Below are 17,697 nucleotides of genomic sequence, written 5' to 3'. Positions count from 1 at the left end.
ACGCCCCCCTTTTCCCGGGCGGATGTCGACGTTTAGCTTTTAGATGTTTAACTCTCGCTTCGCGGCCCGCCCCCCACCAAGCTGAGTCGTTCTCTTTGGAACGTTGTTGCATCAACTTGGGCTTGGTAGGGCGGACATATCCTCACTTCGTCGCCCAACCAAGCTGAGAGTCGTTCTCTTTGGAACGCTCGTTCGCCAGCTTGGGTTTGGTAGGGCGGACGTCTCTTCACTTCGTTGCCCAACCAAGCTGAGAGTCGTTCTCTTTGGAACGCTCGTTCGCCAGCTTGGAGTTTGGTAGGGCGGACGTCTCTTCACTTCGCTGCCCAACCAAGCTGAGAGTCGTTCTCTTTGGAACGCTCGTTCGCCAGCTTGGAGTTTGGTAGGGCGGACGTCTCTTCACTTCGTTGCCCAACCAAGCTGAGAGTCGTTCTCTTTGGAACGCTCGTTCGCCAGCTTGGAGTTTGGTAGGGCGGACGTCTCTTCACCACGTCGCCCAACCAAGCTGAGAGTCGTTCTCTTTGGAACGCTCGTTCGCCAGCTTGGCGTTTGGTAGGGCGGACGTCTCTTCACTTCGTTGCCCAACCAAGCTGAGAGTCGTTCTCTTTGGAACGCTCGTTCGCCAGCTTGGAGTTTGGTAGGGCGGACGTCTCTTCACCACGTCGCCCAACCAAGCTGAGAGTCGTTCTCTTTGGAACGCTCGTTCGCCAGCTTGGCGTTTGGTAGGGCGGACGTCTCTTCACCTCGTCGCCCAACCAAGCTGAGAGTCGTTCTCTTTGGAACGCTCGTTCGCCAGCTTGGAGTTTGGTAGGGCGGACGTCTCTTCACCTCGTCGCCCAACCAAGCTGAGAGTCGTTCTCTTTGGAACGTTCGTTCGCCAGCTTGGAGTTTGGTAGGGCGGACGTCTCTTCACCTCGTCGCCCAACCAAGCTGAGAGTCGTTCTCTTTGGAACGCTCGTTCGCCAGCTTGGAGTTGGGTAGGGCGGACGTCTCTTCGGAACGCTCGTTCTGAATTAGATGTCTACAAAACAAAGTGAGTTTCATAGGAGAAAATAGAACTTGATTCATTAACCATGGGGGTACATTACATCAAGCCGTGGAAGTTAACTGAAATAAAACTTTAGATGTGTGGCGTTCCAAGTGTTAGGGATGGGACGTCCGTCCATGCGCTCCAGCCTATACGCTCCGTTTCCCAGGGCCTCCATTACTCGGAACGGCCCTTCCCACTTGGCGGCCAGCTTTCCATGAGTTGAGTTTCGGCGGGCGTCTCCCGCCTTTCTCCATACTAGGTCCCCCTCCTGGAAGCTTCTTGGCCGGACCTTGGAGTTGTATTTTCTTTCCACCATGCGCTTGCATGCTTCGGCCCTCAGCGCCGCTCGATCGCGCCGTTCGTCCAGGGAGTCCAACTCGATTCTCAACTCTTGGTCGTTGAGGTTCAGGTCCTCGACTTCTCGCCTCAAGGATGGTTCGCCCAGCTCAACCGGCAACATAGCATCAGTACCATAAGTTAAGTTGAAAGGGGTTTCGCCTGTGGTTCCGTGAGGTGTGCATCTGTAGGCCCATAGGACCTCGGGCAGTTCGTCCACCCACGCTCCCTTCCTTTCTCCCAAACGCCGCTTGAGTTCCGAAACTATGGTCTTGTTCATTGCTTCGGCTTGACCGTTCGTCTGGGGATGCTCCACGGAGCTGGTAATGTGCTTGATTCCCAGTCCTTTGAAGAATTCGGCGAGTTTCTTATCTATAAACTGCCGGCCGTTGTCTGTGATGATGGATCGGGGGAGGCCGAAGCGACATATCAACTTCCAACAGAATTTCTGGACCTGGGCGGCCGTGATGGTCGCCAAGGGCTCGGCCTCTACCCACTTGGTGAAGTAATCCACCGCCACTAAGAGGAACTTCCTCTGCGCTTGCCCTACTGGGAATGGTCCTACGATGTCCATCCCCCATTGGGCGAATGGCCATGGGGAGGATATAGAACGTAAGGCATGTGGCGGAAGATGGGTGTTGTTGGAATGTTCCTGACAGCGAACGCAGCGCTGGACGAACGCTTTTGTGTCCGCCTCCATGGTAGGCCAATAATATCCGGCTCTCAGTAACCGGGCTTTTAACGTTCTCCAGCCTGTGTGGAAACCACAAACGCCGTTGTGTAGCTCGTCCATGACATAGCGTGCTTCTTCGTTCCCCAAGCACTTAAGGAGGGGGGAGGAGAATCCTCTTCGGTATAAGTCATCCCCCACAACAAGGTAACGGGCGATTTTCTTGGCTTCGCCCGGACCTACCGTCCGCCCCTCGTCCTGGCGGGTCATGATCTCCCTGATTTCTGCACGCCAGTCCTGCCCTCCATCGGATACCGCCGAGCATTCTACCGAAGGCTGAAGTAGAACCTGCCGCACGACAGTAGTCAACTGTCCCTTTTCCTTTCCCGAACTGAGTTTAGACAGTACGTCCGCCCTCGTGTTTTGCTCTCTGGGAATGTGCTGTATGTCAACCTTGTCGAACGCCCTTGCGAGTTCCGCCGCTCGTTGGTAGTATCGTAAAAGGCGCTCCTCTCTGACTTGGAAGTTGCCGTTCATTTGGCCTACCACCAACTCAGAGTCCGTCCGGCAGGTTATCCTCCGCGCCCCCATGTCTTTTGCCAACTCGAGGCCGGCTATGAGGGCCTCATACTCGGCCTGGTTGTTGGATACTTTGAATTTGAATATCAAGGAATGCTCCAGTAAGAATCCGTTGGGGCCCTCAAGAACGATGCCGGCCCCGCTTATCGAACGCCCGGATGCTCCGTCCACGTACAGATTCCAGTCTTCTAGGCCGGATGGGGGTAATTCGGCCGCGAAATCTGCCAAATGTTGGCCTTTAACCGATCCCCTTGGTTCATAGCGCAAGCCGAACTCTGAGAGCTCTACTGCCCATGCCACCATCCGTCCAGCTAGGTCCGGCTTTCTGAGGATTTTGGAGATTGGGAAGTCCGTCCGGACTATCACTTGATAACTTTGAAAGTAAGGGCGAAGCCTTCGGGATGCGTGCAATAAAGCCAAGGCCACCTTCTCTACCCGCTGATACCGGGTTTCTGCATCTAGGAGCGTTCGACTCACGAAGTAAATTAATCTCGCTTGAGGCCGTTCTTGCATCAATACGGCGCTGACGGCCGTTTCAGATACTCCCAAGAAGATATGCAAATCCCCATCCGGAACCGGGCGGTTCATGACCGGTGGGTTACTTAGGATGGCTTTGACGTCTTGGAACGCTCGCTCGCACTCGTCGTCCCATGACGGGCCGGCCCCTTTCTTCAGCTTACGCAGGACCGGCCTCATCCGCTCTGCTAGCTTGGGGATAAATCGGGACAAGGCAGTGAGGCGCCCGACCAGTCTCTGGACTTCCTTAAGGGTGGCCGGACTCTGCATTTTCAGTACCGCGTCACACTTGTCTGGGTTAGCCTCAATCCCCCTTGATGTCAGCATAAAACCCAAGAACTTTCCGGCGGCTACCCCGAACGTGCACTTTGCGGGGTTTAAGCGCATGCCGAATTTCCTTACTTGGCGAAAAACCTCCTCAAGGTCTTGGATGTGTCCCTCTCCATCTGCCGATCGGACCACCATGTCGTCCACATATACGTCCATGCACCGGCCTATCTGGTCCCGGAAGATTCGATCCATTAGGCGCTGGTATGCCGCCCCCGCATTCTTCAGACCGAACGGCATAACCTCATAGCAGAAGTTAGCCTTCTCTGTGATGAATGCTGTCTTCTCGATGTCTGGTCCGTACATGGGTATCTGATTATACCCGGAATATGCATCCAGGAAACTCAGCACTCGGTGTCCGGAGGCGCCGTCCACCAGGGCGTCTATGCTGGGTAGGGGGTGCGAATCCTTTGGGCAGGCCTTGTTCAGATCCGTGTAGTCGGTACACATGCGCCACTTCCCGCTAGCCTTCTTCACCATGACCACGTTAGCTAGCCATGTGGTGTAGGTGACAGCCCGGACGAATCCGGCTCTCTTCAACTTCTCTACCTCCTCTTCGACCGCCTTGCGCTTCTCCTCGCCCATTCTTCGTTTTTTCTGGGCTATAGGTCGTGCATTCTGGAAAAGCGAGAGCTTGTGGCACATCACCGCCGGATGAATGCCTGGCATATCCGCTGCCGTCCACGCAAATAGATCACGGTTCCTCCACAAGAGTGCTCTCAACTCCTTTTCCATTTCGGGGTTCAGCTCCCTGGCGATGAGAGTGGTTTGGGCAGGTTCCTTTCCTATCAGGATAGGTTGGGTTTCTCCCATAGGTTCCAACCGGTCCTCGGTATTCGTCCTAGGATCAAGGTCGGCCATGGCCACCTCCGAGCCGGCCGCCCGTCTTTTTCCGGGACGGACGTGCAACTTCAACCCTGCCGCGTAACATTCTCGCGCCGTCTTCTGGTCCGCCCGGACTGTACAAATAGTTCCCTTCTCGGAGGGGTATTTCATTGTGAGGTGGGGGGTAGAGACGATCGCTCCAAAAGCGTTTAAGCACGGCCTTCCGAGCAGCACGTTATATGAGGTGCTCGCCTCTACCAGCAGATACCGGACCCTCTTCTCCTCGCTAGATCGTCCGGTACCCAACCTCGTCCTCAACTCCACATATCCCCTTGTGTCAACTCTTTCTCCTGCAAACCCTACTATCTGCCCATCGTAGGGGACAATCAGATCTTCGGAGATATCCATTTGCAGGAAGGTCTTCCAATAAAGGATGTTGACCGAACTTCCTTGGTCAACCAGAACTTTGCTTATCCCATACCGTGCTATCTCCGCCGTTATGACCATTGGGTCGTCCTGGTCGGGATCAGGGGCGTGAAAGTCCTCGTCCGAGAAGGTAATGGGCGGCATGGAGCGACGCGGCTTGTCAACCAGATGGACGGATTGGAGGGCCCGAACGTGGCGTTTACGGGCGGAAGAAGATGATCCTCCTCCCGCGAATCCCCCGGAAATGGTGTTAATGTGTCCTCTCAAGGGGCGTTCCCGGCTGCGGCTTCGACTTCGGCTCGGGCGCCTTTGGGAGCGGGGTCGTTCCGCTCGGGGATCCCGCGGCTTATCCTTTCGGTAGGCCGGTCTCTGGGCGGGCCGTTCGGTTGACTGCGACGGGCGCTCGTCTCGGACGTACTTCTTAAGTTTTCCCGCCCGGACGAGTTCTTCTATTTTGTCCTTGAGGGTCCGGCATTCTTCAGTGCTGTGACCCATGTTTTTGTGGTAGGAGCAATGTTTGCTCCGGTCAGCGCCCTTCAAAGTTGGGAGTCCCTCATGCTCCACTATCAGTTCTGCACTTAGGGCCTCTCGGAGAATTTTCTCCCTTGAGGCGTTCAAGGGCGTATATTGTTGGAAGCGAGGTCCTTTCTTCTGCTCCCGGGGCCTAAGGCCGAACGTTTTTCCCGTAGAATTGGCGGGCTTATTACCGTCCGTCCTCTCTCCCCTGGCTTCTTGATTTTCTTTTTTATAGGAGAGCTTCATCTCCTCCACCCTTATTTCATCGGCTGCTCTTTCCCTCAACTCCTCCATTGTTTTGGGTGCTCGCCTGCAGACACTATCTTTGAACGGCCCCGGCTTAAGAGCCGGCAGGATGTAGTGAAGGGCGAGCTCCGGCGTCAGGCTTTTCACTCGCCGGACGGTCTTCTGATACCTGTCCATGAACGTCCGCAAGGTCTCGTCCTTCTCCTGCTTGAGGGTCATTAATTCGAATACGGTCAGATCTTGAGTGCTGCTGGCCGCAAATTGTTTGACGAACAGCTGTTTCAATCCGGCAAAATTTTCTATTGAATTAGAGGGGAGGGTGTTGAACCATTCTAGTGCCTCATCTTCCAACGAGAGTGAGAATGCTCGGCACCAAATGGCGTCATTGCCTGTTCGGAACGCCATCGCGTTTGAGAATGTCTGGATGTGGGACGCGGGGTCCGTCGTTCCGTTATACATTTTGAACTGCGGAGCCATGAATTGCTCCGAGATTTGGACATTCATTATGTTCTGGGTAAATGGGAGCAATAGGGTGGATGAAGGCTCCGGCTTGATAACCATCCGCCCGTCTTCGGCAGCGCTTTCCGCGTGCACCGACTTTGCCTTGCTTTCCGCTGCCTCCGATCCGGAAGGCCTCCACGTCCTATCGCTCTCGGTACCCGGGGGCGGGCGTTCTCCTTCCACCCCCTTTCCTTTATCCTTCGTTCGTTCTTCCCCGTTCATCCGCCCGATCTCCCGAGCTATCCGGGCTTCGCAGTCGGCCTTCACGGCCGCCATCTCTTCTTCATGACGTTGCTGCATCTCGTCCATTTTTTGCTGTAGCACGCGCATCATCTCAGCGGGATCGTCTAAGCTCATATTTCTCGTGGTCACCATTGGGTTTTTTAAATCACACGGCCCCACGGTGGGCGCCAAATGTTTCGGATGTGTAGGGCTGTGGGGTTCCAAGTCTTTCAAGTCCTCCCGTAGTCTTGTCTCCTGGGCGGATCCTCTCCTGGCGCTCTGGTTCTCCTCTTGATCCGGAGGGGTGGAGACCTACAAAAGATTCTCCGATGCCAAAGTCAGTTTCAGAGCAGTGGCTATTTTCAGTAGTAGCAATAAATGTGCATTCAATGTAACTTATCTACCACTCACCGTGGACCTGTATTTATAGTTTTCGCTATGGGCTTGGGATTAGTGAAAAGTTAATCACGGCCCAAAACGGCCCAATAGCTTCTAATTTCTACTTACCTTTAAACCAGGCTACTTTTCCTTAAGTCATGTTGATTAGTGTTTTGGCGGGCGTGGACGTCCGCCCATGTGAAATGGGCGTCTGCCTCGCGCGCACGGAGATCCGCCCATGTGGGTCCGCCCATGCGGGCTCTTTGGTACGGCGTCCGGTTTCGCTTGGCCGTGTCCGCGAAGGTCCGCCCATGCGGGATCCGCCCATGTGGGCGCTTCCGTACGGCGTCCGGTTTTGCTCGTCGTGTCCGCCCATATGATATGGGCGTCCGCCTCGTCCGCATGGAGATCCGCCCAATTAGCTTGGGCGTCCGCCCACGTGGATCCTTCCGTACGGCGTTCGGCCCTTGCAGATACAATATATATATATATATATATATATATATATATATATATATAAATTTTAAAAAATGACTTAAAATAAGAAGTAAAAATGAATTTATCTAAAAAAAATTCTGAACAATTATAATTGTTGAACCAAAATATCTATGAAGTTAAATGATCTTAAAAGAAATGAACAGGTAGACCAAACACTTAGAAAAAATTCAAAAAAAGAAATGAAATAGTTAAAAAAATATAAATTTGTAACATAAAACTTAACTAAACAATTTTTATATTTATAAATTCTGAATTTTTAATAATAAAATATATAAACTCCGTTTATAAAATTATAAAACACTACTTATTTATTTTTTAGGTTTTTAGATCTCTTAATTTTTTATGTTTTATTTTATAGTATAATATCTTCGTCTTTAAAATTAGTAGCTTATATATTTATATCTTTAAACTCAATTTATATTTTATATTAATATCTCTATCTATTTATATTTATTTTATATTTATATTCAAATATATATATATATATATATATATTGTATTCTAATACATTGATCTTATAGACCTAATATATCTTATATTCAAACCCCTTATCCATTGTGATTTGATTTATTTTAATCTCTTTATCTTATGGAATTAGTTATTTGTATGTTTATCTTATATATTTTAACGCCTTTAACTTCTTGTAGCAATTTTATCTCAGTCTAATACTATCATTTATCTTATATTTGTTTTTAATTGACTTGTACCATATTGATTAATAATTAAAAATACGTGAATGATCAATATCTATATAAAAAAAACTTAATATATAAGTAACTTAAAAAAAAAAACAGGGAACACAACTTTCCTCACTCCATGTAAGATTGCTCCTGAATGTAAGTCATAGTAATTATGTTCACAAGCAAAGTGGATATTAGGAGAAAGTAAAAAAAATAAAATAATACATATAAGATTTGTAATTGAAAATTTTAAAATAATATATATGTATATATATAATTTATTTATTTTTTATTTATTTACACATTTGTTAGGACACATGCACAAAAGTGTCTCTTATCTGTCACTGCCTTCTTTTCTTTTGACATATTTACTTATTCATACCACCACTCATCACCCTTTTTCTATGCAAATACCAACCTTCCCTTTCCACACTCTTAATCAAACTAAAACTTAATATAAACCTATCCTTCTATCGTTCTTTCAACCTTATCAAATTGCCAATAATGTGCTGATTTGTAATTAGTGAAAACAAAAATCTTTGAATTAATAACACTCTCTAAGGAAACATTGTCCCTCTTTGTCATTATTTATAATTTATAATAAATGAACTTTTAAGATGAAAAAAATACAAGCCAAATGTTTTCATTCTTTATACATTTATGGTGAAATTCAATAGTCATATTTCATTTTTTTATCCCTATGTAAGCTCAGCGGTGAACCTATTAAATAAGGATGGACACTTGTACCCCCTCATTGTTTTTAGTTTACAAGTAAATATATTTACCTTTTTATTCTTTTTACTTCTTAAATTTATACATTTGTCCTCTACTAAATAATAGAGAATTTTTGAATCTATCACTGGGTAAGCTCCAACAAAGGAAAGGAGCTTAGTTATTCAATTTATAGAAATAAAAAAATTAAACCAATTTTTTTTTAAATCTTTTTATCCGGAAATTACTAAAATTAACTAATCAACTTTCTATTTTGTTTTTTTACCAAGAAAGTGAAGTTTTACATTAAATTTGTAAGATTGAGATCAGATCGGGCATCTCAACTCAACCCTAATGAAATTAATTATTTGAAGCGAGATATCTACATAATTTTACTAAATTTCAAATTTTTTTACTGTGTTTAACACTATTTGATGTATATGTATGTGTTGTGTGTCTGTCTGATTTCATTTCACCTCTCTTTCCTAACCCCCAAGGCCACGCCACTGTCACTTTCCCACAATGTGCACCAATAACAACAATCTCTCACTTCCCCACTAAAATCTAATCTGGGTTTCATTCTTCAGAGGACAAAGTTTCGGACTTTACGGGATTCGGCTTGTTCCACTGCTGTCATGGGCAAGGTCGCGGTGGGAGCTGCTGTTGTCTGTGCCGCGGCCGTTTGTGCCGCGGCGGCGCTGGTGGTGCGCCACCGCATGATTAGTTCCCGCAAGTGGAGTCGAGCCATGGCCATACTGAAAGAGTTTGAGGAAAAGAGTGGGACCCCACTTGCCAAGCTCAAACAAGTGGCTGATGCCATGGATGTGGAGATGCACGCAGGTCTCGCATCTGAAGGTGGTAGCAAGCTTAACATGTTGATCAGTTTCGTCGACAATCTCCCTACTGGGTTCGTAGATTTATCCATCTCTTTTCCCTTTTCACATCTGTTAGCTTTTCAATACTAATATTTATAAAATATAGGATTTTTTTTTGTCTATATTTTTTTAAATAAAGTTTGTAGTAAAAAGAGTTTCAGACACTTGAGGATCAGGATGTCCGGTTTTTGTTGACTGTCTATTTGTCCTGCTCTCTGGAATGTTGATCTTGTTGTTTTATTTGACTTTTTTAATGGATTTTTGGCTAATCAATGTTTCTCCTTTTCCTTTTTTTTTGTTTTGTTATGCGTGCTGTTTATTTTACTTTCTGAATTCTGATACCGTGAACTGACAAATTTGGATCAGTGGTGAAGTAGTTCACTTCATTTTATGCATTATCTCAATTACGAACTTATTGTGGTATTGGAATGTTAAGAATAAAGATTAGAGCTTTTTTGTTTGTTGTAAATCCGGGGTTTTTGAAACTCGAATGTCACAGGTTCAGAATTATACTGCTTTTTAGCAGTTCATTACGTGATTAAATTGGAGGTGTTTACTAACATATCATTCATGGTTCTGTGACCCTCTGGATTATAACGGTTTATCACTAAAGCGTTTGATTGTTTATATTGTGGTTTGAAGACCCTGCAGTCAAGATGCCGAGAGAGAAATACGAACTAGTTATTCTTAAAGATTTCTTCTGTGTTAGTTCATTGATCACCACATCCATTACATACAGGGATGAGAAAGGACTCTATTATGCACTGGATCTTGGTGGCACAAACTTCCGTGTCCTTCGTGTACATTTGGGTGGGAAAGACAAAGGTGTTATTGGCCAAGAGTTTGCAGAAGTTTCAATTCCTCCACATTTGATGACTGGTACTTCGGAGGTAAGCGTGTTATGGGAAAATCTATCAGACTATTAAGCGTTGTTACACTTTGATACATATTCATTATGTTGTTACAGGCATTATTTGATTTTATAGCAGCAGCTCTTGCCAAGTTTGTTGCTTCAGAACCAGAAGGTTTTCATCCTCCACCCGGCAGACAAAGAGAACTGGGTTTTACATTCTCATTCCCAGTGAGGCAAACATCAATTTCATCTGGGACTCTAATTAAGTGGACTAAAGGTTTTAATATTGAAGATACGGTAATTCTTGTTGCCTTCCTGTTATTCAAGAGGAGTGCTAGCAGTCCTAGCACACACTTTTTTACACCTACTATTGGTTAAAATATACGAGAAAGTACAGAATCACAAATGAAGCTGATTAACTATATTTGAAATGAGAGCCACAAAGTTTTTTGATCCCATAAATTCAACCAATACTGGAGAGTGTGTTATAAAGCCTATTGTTAGCATTTTTCGATATTCAATTTACTTGTGCAGACACTATTTTCTTCCGGTCACTCATCTTAATTACACTGTGACGGATAGTCCAGAAATTTGAACGAGTCACTCTCTCTTGTATAAAGTTTTGCAAGTCTCCAGATATTGCAATAGTACAATCATTATTTGCCTCATTATAATTCAAAACTGCATCTTAGCCATAGGATCTTTCATTTTTTTTATAGAGTGAATTTCTTGTTGTTTCTCTGATCTCTTGCTGAGCATGGATACTCCTTCATTGTTCGTTTGTAGGTTGGTGAAGATGTAGTGGGAGAGCTAACCAAGTCCATGGAAAAAATTGGGCTGGATATGCGAATTGCTGCTCTAGTCAGTCTCACTGTTCTCTCTTTTTTTATTTATATTTTATGGCTATGATCTGAGTATGACGATTTCCAATGTGTCTGACTGAGTTTTTTGAGTTACAAGATTTTATTATGTCAGTTTTATTTTATTTTAAGTCATTCTTGGTGGTTTAATATATAAACTGGAAATGAAACTTAACTTGCTGATTTGATGTAGGTTAATGATACCATTGGAACATTAGCTGGAGGCAGATTCTACAATCAGGATGTAATTGCTGCTGTGATTCTTGGTACTGGGACAAATGCAGCATATGTAGAACGTGCACATGCTATTCCAAAATGGCACGGCCTTATACCAAAATCTGGAGATATGGTATGTAGGTTATGAATGTGTGAGATTTAATTTCTTGTGAAAGAGTTATCTTTACCGTGTTGCTATCTGGTGTTACTATATGGTGACGAAGCATGCTCTGATTATTTCTAAATGTTATAGGTTATAAACATGGAGTGGGGTAATTTCCGATCAAATCTTTTTCTAACAGAATATGATCTGGCTCTTGATGCTGAGAGTTTAAACCCTGGAGAACAGGTAATAATCATCTATAGTATCCATTATTTAATTAACTAATGCAACTCTAACATTATTCCACTGTTGCTTACAGATTTTTGAGAAATTGATTTCGGGCATGTATTTGGGGGAGATTATTAGGAGAGTTTTGTTGAAGATGGCTGAAGAAGCTGACTTTTTTGGAGATACTGTTCCACCCAAATTGAAAGTTCCTTTCATACTTAGGTATGCTAATTCATACTGGCAAACGTAGTTGTTAATACTGCACTGGTGTAGAAGTGGCCAGCGGCTGCTATTTGGCATTTTTGTGGTGTGGGAGTCATGACTGTGAATAGGAATCATCGTCTCTCTCTATTTTTGATAGAGAGAGAGGCAGAGATACAGAAAGACCCACCATTTTTTCTGTCACTAGAAGTTCAAAATGAACATGAGATCAAACAGCAGTGCTGGTAAAGTGCAGCTCTGTTTCTGGCAAATCCGCTGCACTTGTCAGTTCTGGTGTTGTTTCCAACTTTCCAGTGAACCCTTATCTTGTTCTTTTCTTCTGCTCTGTACTCTACTATGGAGCTCTCTATGTTCTGTATAACAGACCAACATAGGTCCTTCATTTCACTGCTCTGTCCCTTCTTTTCCCTGGTCTTCTTAGGTCTGTTTGGTTAACATGATAAGATATGGAATGATAGGATAAGAGTGTGTGAAAATTAGCTTATGGACAAACCATAAACCATTTTCATCTGCTCTTCCAAACACTTTCATAAGTGCTTATGTCATAAGATAAACCTAAAGTTCTAAATAAGCTTTTCCAAAGACACCATGATATGAATTCAGTAAGCTCTTGTCCTATCCTGTCTTTGGTAGACACAGAATAACAACTAAATAGTATTATATTATTCTATCATGTGTTTTGAGATGGACCAAATAATGGCATGTGATGCAAGTCATAGTAAATGGCAAAATTACCCTTGTGACACAATTGCATATCACTTTTTGTAAGTTAACTTTGATATAGTTTTGTCAAATTTTCTATTGTTTAAATAATAAAAAACGTAACAAAATAATTACCTAATTTTAATAAAGTTATTTAAATCTATAAATATCTAATTTTAATATGGATGCATTGAATTTTAGAGCTATTATTTCTAAATCTTGTATTGAACTCAATTAAATTTTAAATTGTAAATAAATTATGTAAAGTAGCAAAATAATTTTAACTAAAAGAGTGTAACACGTAATGTACATATTTTATATGCTTAAAAAAATTCATTCCCATTTTAAAATAACATGGAGAATGTGGATGTGATGATAACTTGATTCGTGAGCTGCCACTGATAAAAAGGAGAACAAGTGATGCAGTGAGAGTGCAAAAGAAACACAGTACGGGGACAGATGGACGGAGAGAACTTAAGTGGAAAATATTTTAATCTTATCCTGTTAGCTTCCAACATAGAATCACAGGATAAAATTTAACTGGTGAAAAAGATAGGATAGGATTAGGTGATAAGGTTGTCTGATCATATCCAATTGGTTCACAAAACAATGGATTAAGATATGATATCTTCCTTACCACGATCACCAATCTATCCCTTAGTTGTAATGAGTTTTGTCTCTTTTTTTTTGTTCTTTGACTTTCGGTGCCATTGACTCGTGTGTTTAGCTTAAAACTACAATTTTTTACAACTTAATTTTTGGTATGTATTTTTAAATGTTTAAGGATTGATACATGACTAGTATAAATTATATAACTGATAATCATACCTTCAAAATTGTGGTCATTCCATTATGTGCTATCCAGCCACATCGGTTTTAGGGTCTGGCTACTTAGCGCCACTGTCTGGAAATGGTTACTGCCACCAAACAGTCGTTTTTTTTTTGTCTTGGATGATACCTGTCAATATTGGTCCATGACCTTCATATGGAGTATTCTTTTACTGCATATTTACGTGCCAGTAATGATTCTGATGCTTAGCCTAGTTGTTTAATTTCATGAATTACACAGAAACCTGAGAAAATTAAGATGCATGCTCTGTTTAGACTTTTTATGTGGACCACTTCAGTATCATCATGTATTTAATTTTTGACAAAGTGTTGTTCCCCCCTTTTCTATTTAAATCTTATTTCTCAAGATTGCTTGATATTTGCTCTGTTGTTAATTGATGACCAAGGTCGTCACATGAACTAACTTGTGCATCAATTTTTTTTGGAACTTGTAAATCAAGACAAGAATGCTGCAATACAAGATTGGGTTGTCATTGCCTCTTTTGGGGTTTGCTTGGTGGGTTGGTAGGAGATACAGGGATAAGAGAAAAGATGAACGTGGTGGGGAAAGATTTATTACCATTTTTTTAGGCGGTGTAAATAGGGAAATGATAATATTATTCTCTATGTATAAGCTTAAGATAGAAGGACAACTAAGAAATTATTTTGTGGCATTATTGGGATTACATTTTCATCCGAAAATGTGGCGAAAGTTTTGGCTAAGACTGGAGTGTGACGAAAGTTTTAGCCTTTTCATTTTCAGCTGTTTTTTTTTTCTGTGCTTATACCAATCAATCTTAATAAATTGTATTCAATTCTCATTTTAGCTGTTATTCCACAGTGTACACTGTTTATGCTACCCGTGCCCTTGTTGAATTGCATAACCCTTCATTGCAACATATATTCAGAGTTTTAACATCATTTTTATTAGGACACCTGACATGGCAGCCATGCACCACGACACTACTCCTGATCTGAAAGTGGTTGGAAACAAATTAAAGGATACATTAGAGGTATGCATGCTCTTCTAAGATTTTGAAATATTGCTATCATGTCTCACCATTCTATAAATTGTTTTTTCTTGAATTGGATGTGGGGGGGACAGAAATTATGACGATAAGATAAACTACACCTATTCTTTGTGACATGTCTTTTAAAGTAAATAGCATTCTGATTATGTTTAGGGCAATAAAAGTTGGTGCTTCTAATGCTCCTCATTTTGTCAGATCTCGAACACTTCCCTAAAAATGAGGAAGATTGTTGTGGAACTATGTGACATTGTTGCTACTCGCGGGGCCCGCCTTGCTGCTGCTGGTATTTTGGGCATCCTCAAGAAACTAGGAAGAGACACAGTTAAGGTTGGGGAGAAGCAAAAGTCAGTGATAGCATTGGATGGAGGATTGTATGAACACTACACTAAATTCAGAGAATGCCTGGAGAGTACACTGAATGAATTGCTGGGAGAGGAGGCTGCTGAGACCATTGTCATTGAGCACGCTAATGATGGCTCCGGCATTGGTGCAGCCCTTCTAGCAGCTTCTCACTCCCAATATTTGGGAGTGGAGGAGTCTTAAATTATTGCCGAGGGAATGTAATACTAGTTTCATTTTTTTCTTAGGTAATAGATCAACACATTGAAGCAATGATGCCTTGGTTATTGGTCTTGCAGATCATGTCCACCGGGAGGGATCTCTCTTCTTACTGGGGCATTCATTATTTTGGTTCGGGGTTTGTTTCTCCTTCGTTAAGGAATAATATCAAAGATATAAACTTTATCATGAGTGACTAGTCACCTTTTGCGGATGTAGCCAACCGGAATAAATCAGAACTTAATGCACTGAGAAGCCTAAGTGCTTTTTTATTCAAACCTTTTCTGAGTTATCAGGAGTTGTTGCTGTTATTGTTGTAGTATTTCATTATCTTGTATGAAACACGCTAAGTTTTTCAATTTTTTTGTCGGTGATATTTGTTTTTCTGAGTTATCAGGAGTTGTTGCTGTTATTGTTGTAGCAAATCTTGGATTTGTTTTTTTCTTTTTCTTGTTCATGAGAAAAGTAAACATGTTTTTATCATATCTTTTGTGAAAATTCATAAATATCAGAGAGCTTAGATTTGGCGAAATGTCTTGTGCTGTTCTCTTGTCCGCAAGAAAGTAACAAGGCACAAGAGAAAGGTTTTGGATCTGTGGTATTTTAGTGCAAAACATGCAACCGCAAGTTTTAACGCGTTTTGTAGACTAGTGAAGTGAGGTGAGCTAAAAGAGTAAAAGAGTTTCAACTCATTGAAACCAAAATCTCTTTCTGAAAGGGTTGTTGAGTAGAGAAAAAATATGACTCATCACGAAGCAGTAGTTTCATTATTAAAGATGCATCTGACAAATCGGTAACGGTAAGAGCAAACGCGTCTGTCTTCTATAAAAATCAACTAACGATATTATTGCTTGTTTTAATTTAACTCCAATAATGAAATCAAGACAAATGCTTTGGGTGGCCGATTTTGGTTTGTCATCTTTCTGTATTCTAATCGAACATTTTTACTATGATGCAACATAAGCCAGTCTACCTAGCTGTCCTTATCAACATTTTCCTTTCGTTGAGGAGAGTAAATTGTTGTCAATCTTTTCACTACGAATATGGGTTGGATCCAGCAAACAGCACTGTATATCAAAGGAAAATTGAGTGGAAATTGACGTTTAAAGATTTTGGCGTGGTTTAACGGAGCATAACTTGAGAATAGATAGAGAGAAGGCTTTCACAAGTAAACAACATTCATAGGTCCAAGTCCAATCCAAACATCACAGCAAAAACAAAAAGTATAAAACCTACACTACAGCAAACATCAACCTTGGTTTTTGCGTGGCCAACTACAACCTCTTAATCGGTGTTGTTTTTTAACCCATCGACTAGGAAACCTGAAATAAAGCGAATTGCCATTGCCGCCACCCCAAATTGCTATCAGCCTCCTTCTATGCATTCTGGAAGCTACACTTCCATGATGTGAAAACTTCATTGAAAATAGGATAATTTGTTCATAACTAAATGATACAACAATGTTATAACTCTTCAGATAAAGAGGTAGGAAACATTAAACCCCCAATTGATACCAAAGGATTCTCCAATGAGAAAAAGGGTAAAACTCAATCACCAGACTTTATTATGCCATAGCGTTGTGTGAGACAGCAGAGTGGAGAGGGCAATGCAGTAGAAGTAAAATAGTAACAGACGAGAGAGAGAATGGTTGCTTTGAGATTTCAGGCATCGGAGGGAGGAAGAGAGACATTGTTGAGTCGCTCGAGTACCAAAATCAGAGCCTGAGTACCCAAATATCCTTCACCATGAGCCTTAAGCGACAAATAAAGCTGTTGAGCAAGAGCCAAACCAGGCAAAGCAATCCCCATGTTCTGACATTCCTTCAGACAAATCCCCAAATCTTTAACAAAGTGGTTCACGAAAAACCCCGCTTCAAAATCCCTCTTTAAGATCCTCTTTCCGTACAAGTCCAGCGACTTCGAACCGGCCGCGCCGGTGGAAATCGCCTCCAGGTACAACCCTACATCCAACCCCGCCTTGTGCGCGTACACCATTCCCTCCACCAGCCCCACCATCGTCGACGCTATCGTCACCTGATTCGCCAATTTCGCGAATTGCCCCTTCCCACTCCCTCCCATGTAGTTCACTTTCCCCATCACTGAAAACAAGGGTTCCAGATTCTTCACTGTCGATTCCTCCCCGCCGGCGAAAATCGCTAGGGTTCCGTTCTTCGCGCCTCGGTCGCCGCCGGAGACGGGGGCGTCGACGGAGTGACAGCCTTTGCCCGCGGCTGCCTCCGCAATTTCGGCGGCGAGGGAGGGCTCCGAGGTGGTCATGTCAACTAGGACACCGCCGGGGCGGAGGGCGGCGAGCGCACCGGAGGTTGGGTGGAGGAGGACGGATCGCACGTCGGAGGGGTAGCCGACGATGGAGAATACGACATCGGAGCGGGAGGCGACGGCGTTGGGGGAAGCAGCGAAGTGGGCCCCGAGGTCGACGAGAGGTTGGGCCTTGGAAGCAGTGCGGTTGAAGACGGTGAGAGTGTAGCCGGCCCGGATGAGGTGGGCGCACATGGACTGGCCCATGACGCCAGTGCCGATCCAGCCCACACGAGTGTTTGATGGGCTTATGGGCTCGGCGGCGGCCATGAAGTTTCGGACGGTGGAGGAGTAGCAGTGGCGGATACGACAGTGGAGGGAGCGGAGATTTAGCAGGGGAGAGGTGAGCGGCATGTCTCTTCTTTTGCCAGCCACATATATATCGGTAATTTTTCGCGTCCGATTATCCTGTTATGTGGTTAACCTTAGAGAATTTTTTTTATTT

The 17,697-nt window shown here is 43.7% G+C and overlaps 3 protein-coding genes across 4 annotated transcripts; 1 reads left to right on the top strand and 2 right to left on the bottom strand.

The window, feature by feature from the left end:
- Nucleotides 1–1,100: 1,100 nt before the first annotated feature.
- LOC148205387 (uncharacterized) lies at nt 1,101–6,973 on the bottom strand. Its single transcript, XM_088104422.1, has 2 exons — nt 6,707–6,973; nt 1,101–6,503 (listed from the first exon to the last, which is right to left on the bottom strand). The coding sequence occupies exons 1-2, from the start codon at nt 6,971–6,973 to the stop codon at nt 1,101–1,103; spliced, it is 5,670 nt and encodes a 1,889-aa protein (XP_087960548.1).
- Nucleotides 6,974–8,934: 1,961 nt separating this feature from the next.
- LOC148205386 (hexokinase-1-like) lies at nt 8,935–15,327 on the top strand. 2 transcript variants are annotated; one of them, XM_088103129.1, is made up of 10 exons: nt 8,935–9,365; nt 10,073–10,223; nt 10,301–10,483; nt 10,973–11,047; nt 11,240–11,395; nt 11,516–11,611; nt 11,685–11,815; nt 14,277–14,358; nt 14,572–14,936; nt 15,015–15,327. In XM_088103129.1, exons 1-9 carry the CDS (start codon nt 9,094–9,096, stop codon nt 14,917–14,919), a joined length of 1,494 nt encoding a protein of 497 aa, XP_087959255.1. In that variant the 5' UTR covers nt 8,935–9,093; the 3' UTR covers nt 14,920–14,936; nt 15,015–15,327. The 2 variants fall into 2 exon arrangements, with proteins under 2 accessions (XP_087959255.1, XP_087959254.1); XM_088103128.1 differs by having other exon boundaries at nt 8,936–9,365; nt 14,572–15,327.
- A 767-nt stretch (nt 15,328–16,094) lies between these two features.
- Nucleotides 16,095–17,660, bottom strand: LOC148205385 (putative 3-hydroxyisobutyrate dehydrogenase-like 1, mitochondrial). The gene has a single exon (XM_088103130.1). The coding sequence runs from the start codon at nt 17,604–17,606 to the stop codon at nt 16,596–16,598; it is 1,011 nt and encodes a 336-aa protein (XP_087959256.1). The 5' UTR covers nt 17,607–17,660; the 3' UTR covers nt 16,095–16,595.
- Nucleotides 17,661–17,697: the final 37 nt, after the last annotated feature.

The sequence above is a fragment of the Vigna umbellata genome, chromosome 1, assembly GCF_029865625.1.
Source record: "Vigna umbellata cultivar VRB3 chromosome 1, Vumbellata_1.0, whole genome shotgun sequence".
Classification (NCBI taxonomy): Eukaryota; Viridiplantae; Streptophyta; class Magnoliopsida; order Fabales; family Fabaceae; genus Vigna; species Vigna umbellata.
This window is presented reverse-complemented; position numbering and strand designations above follow the sequence as displayed.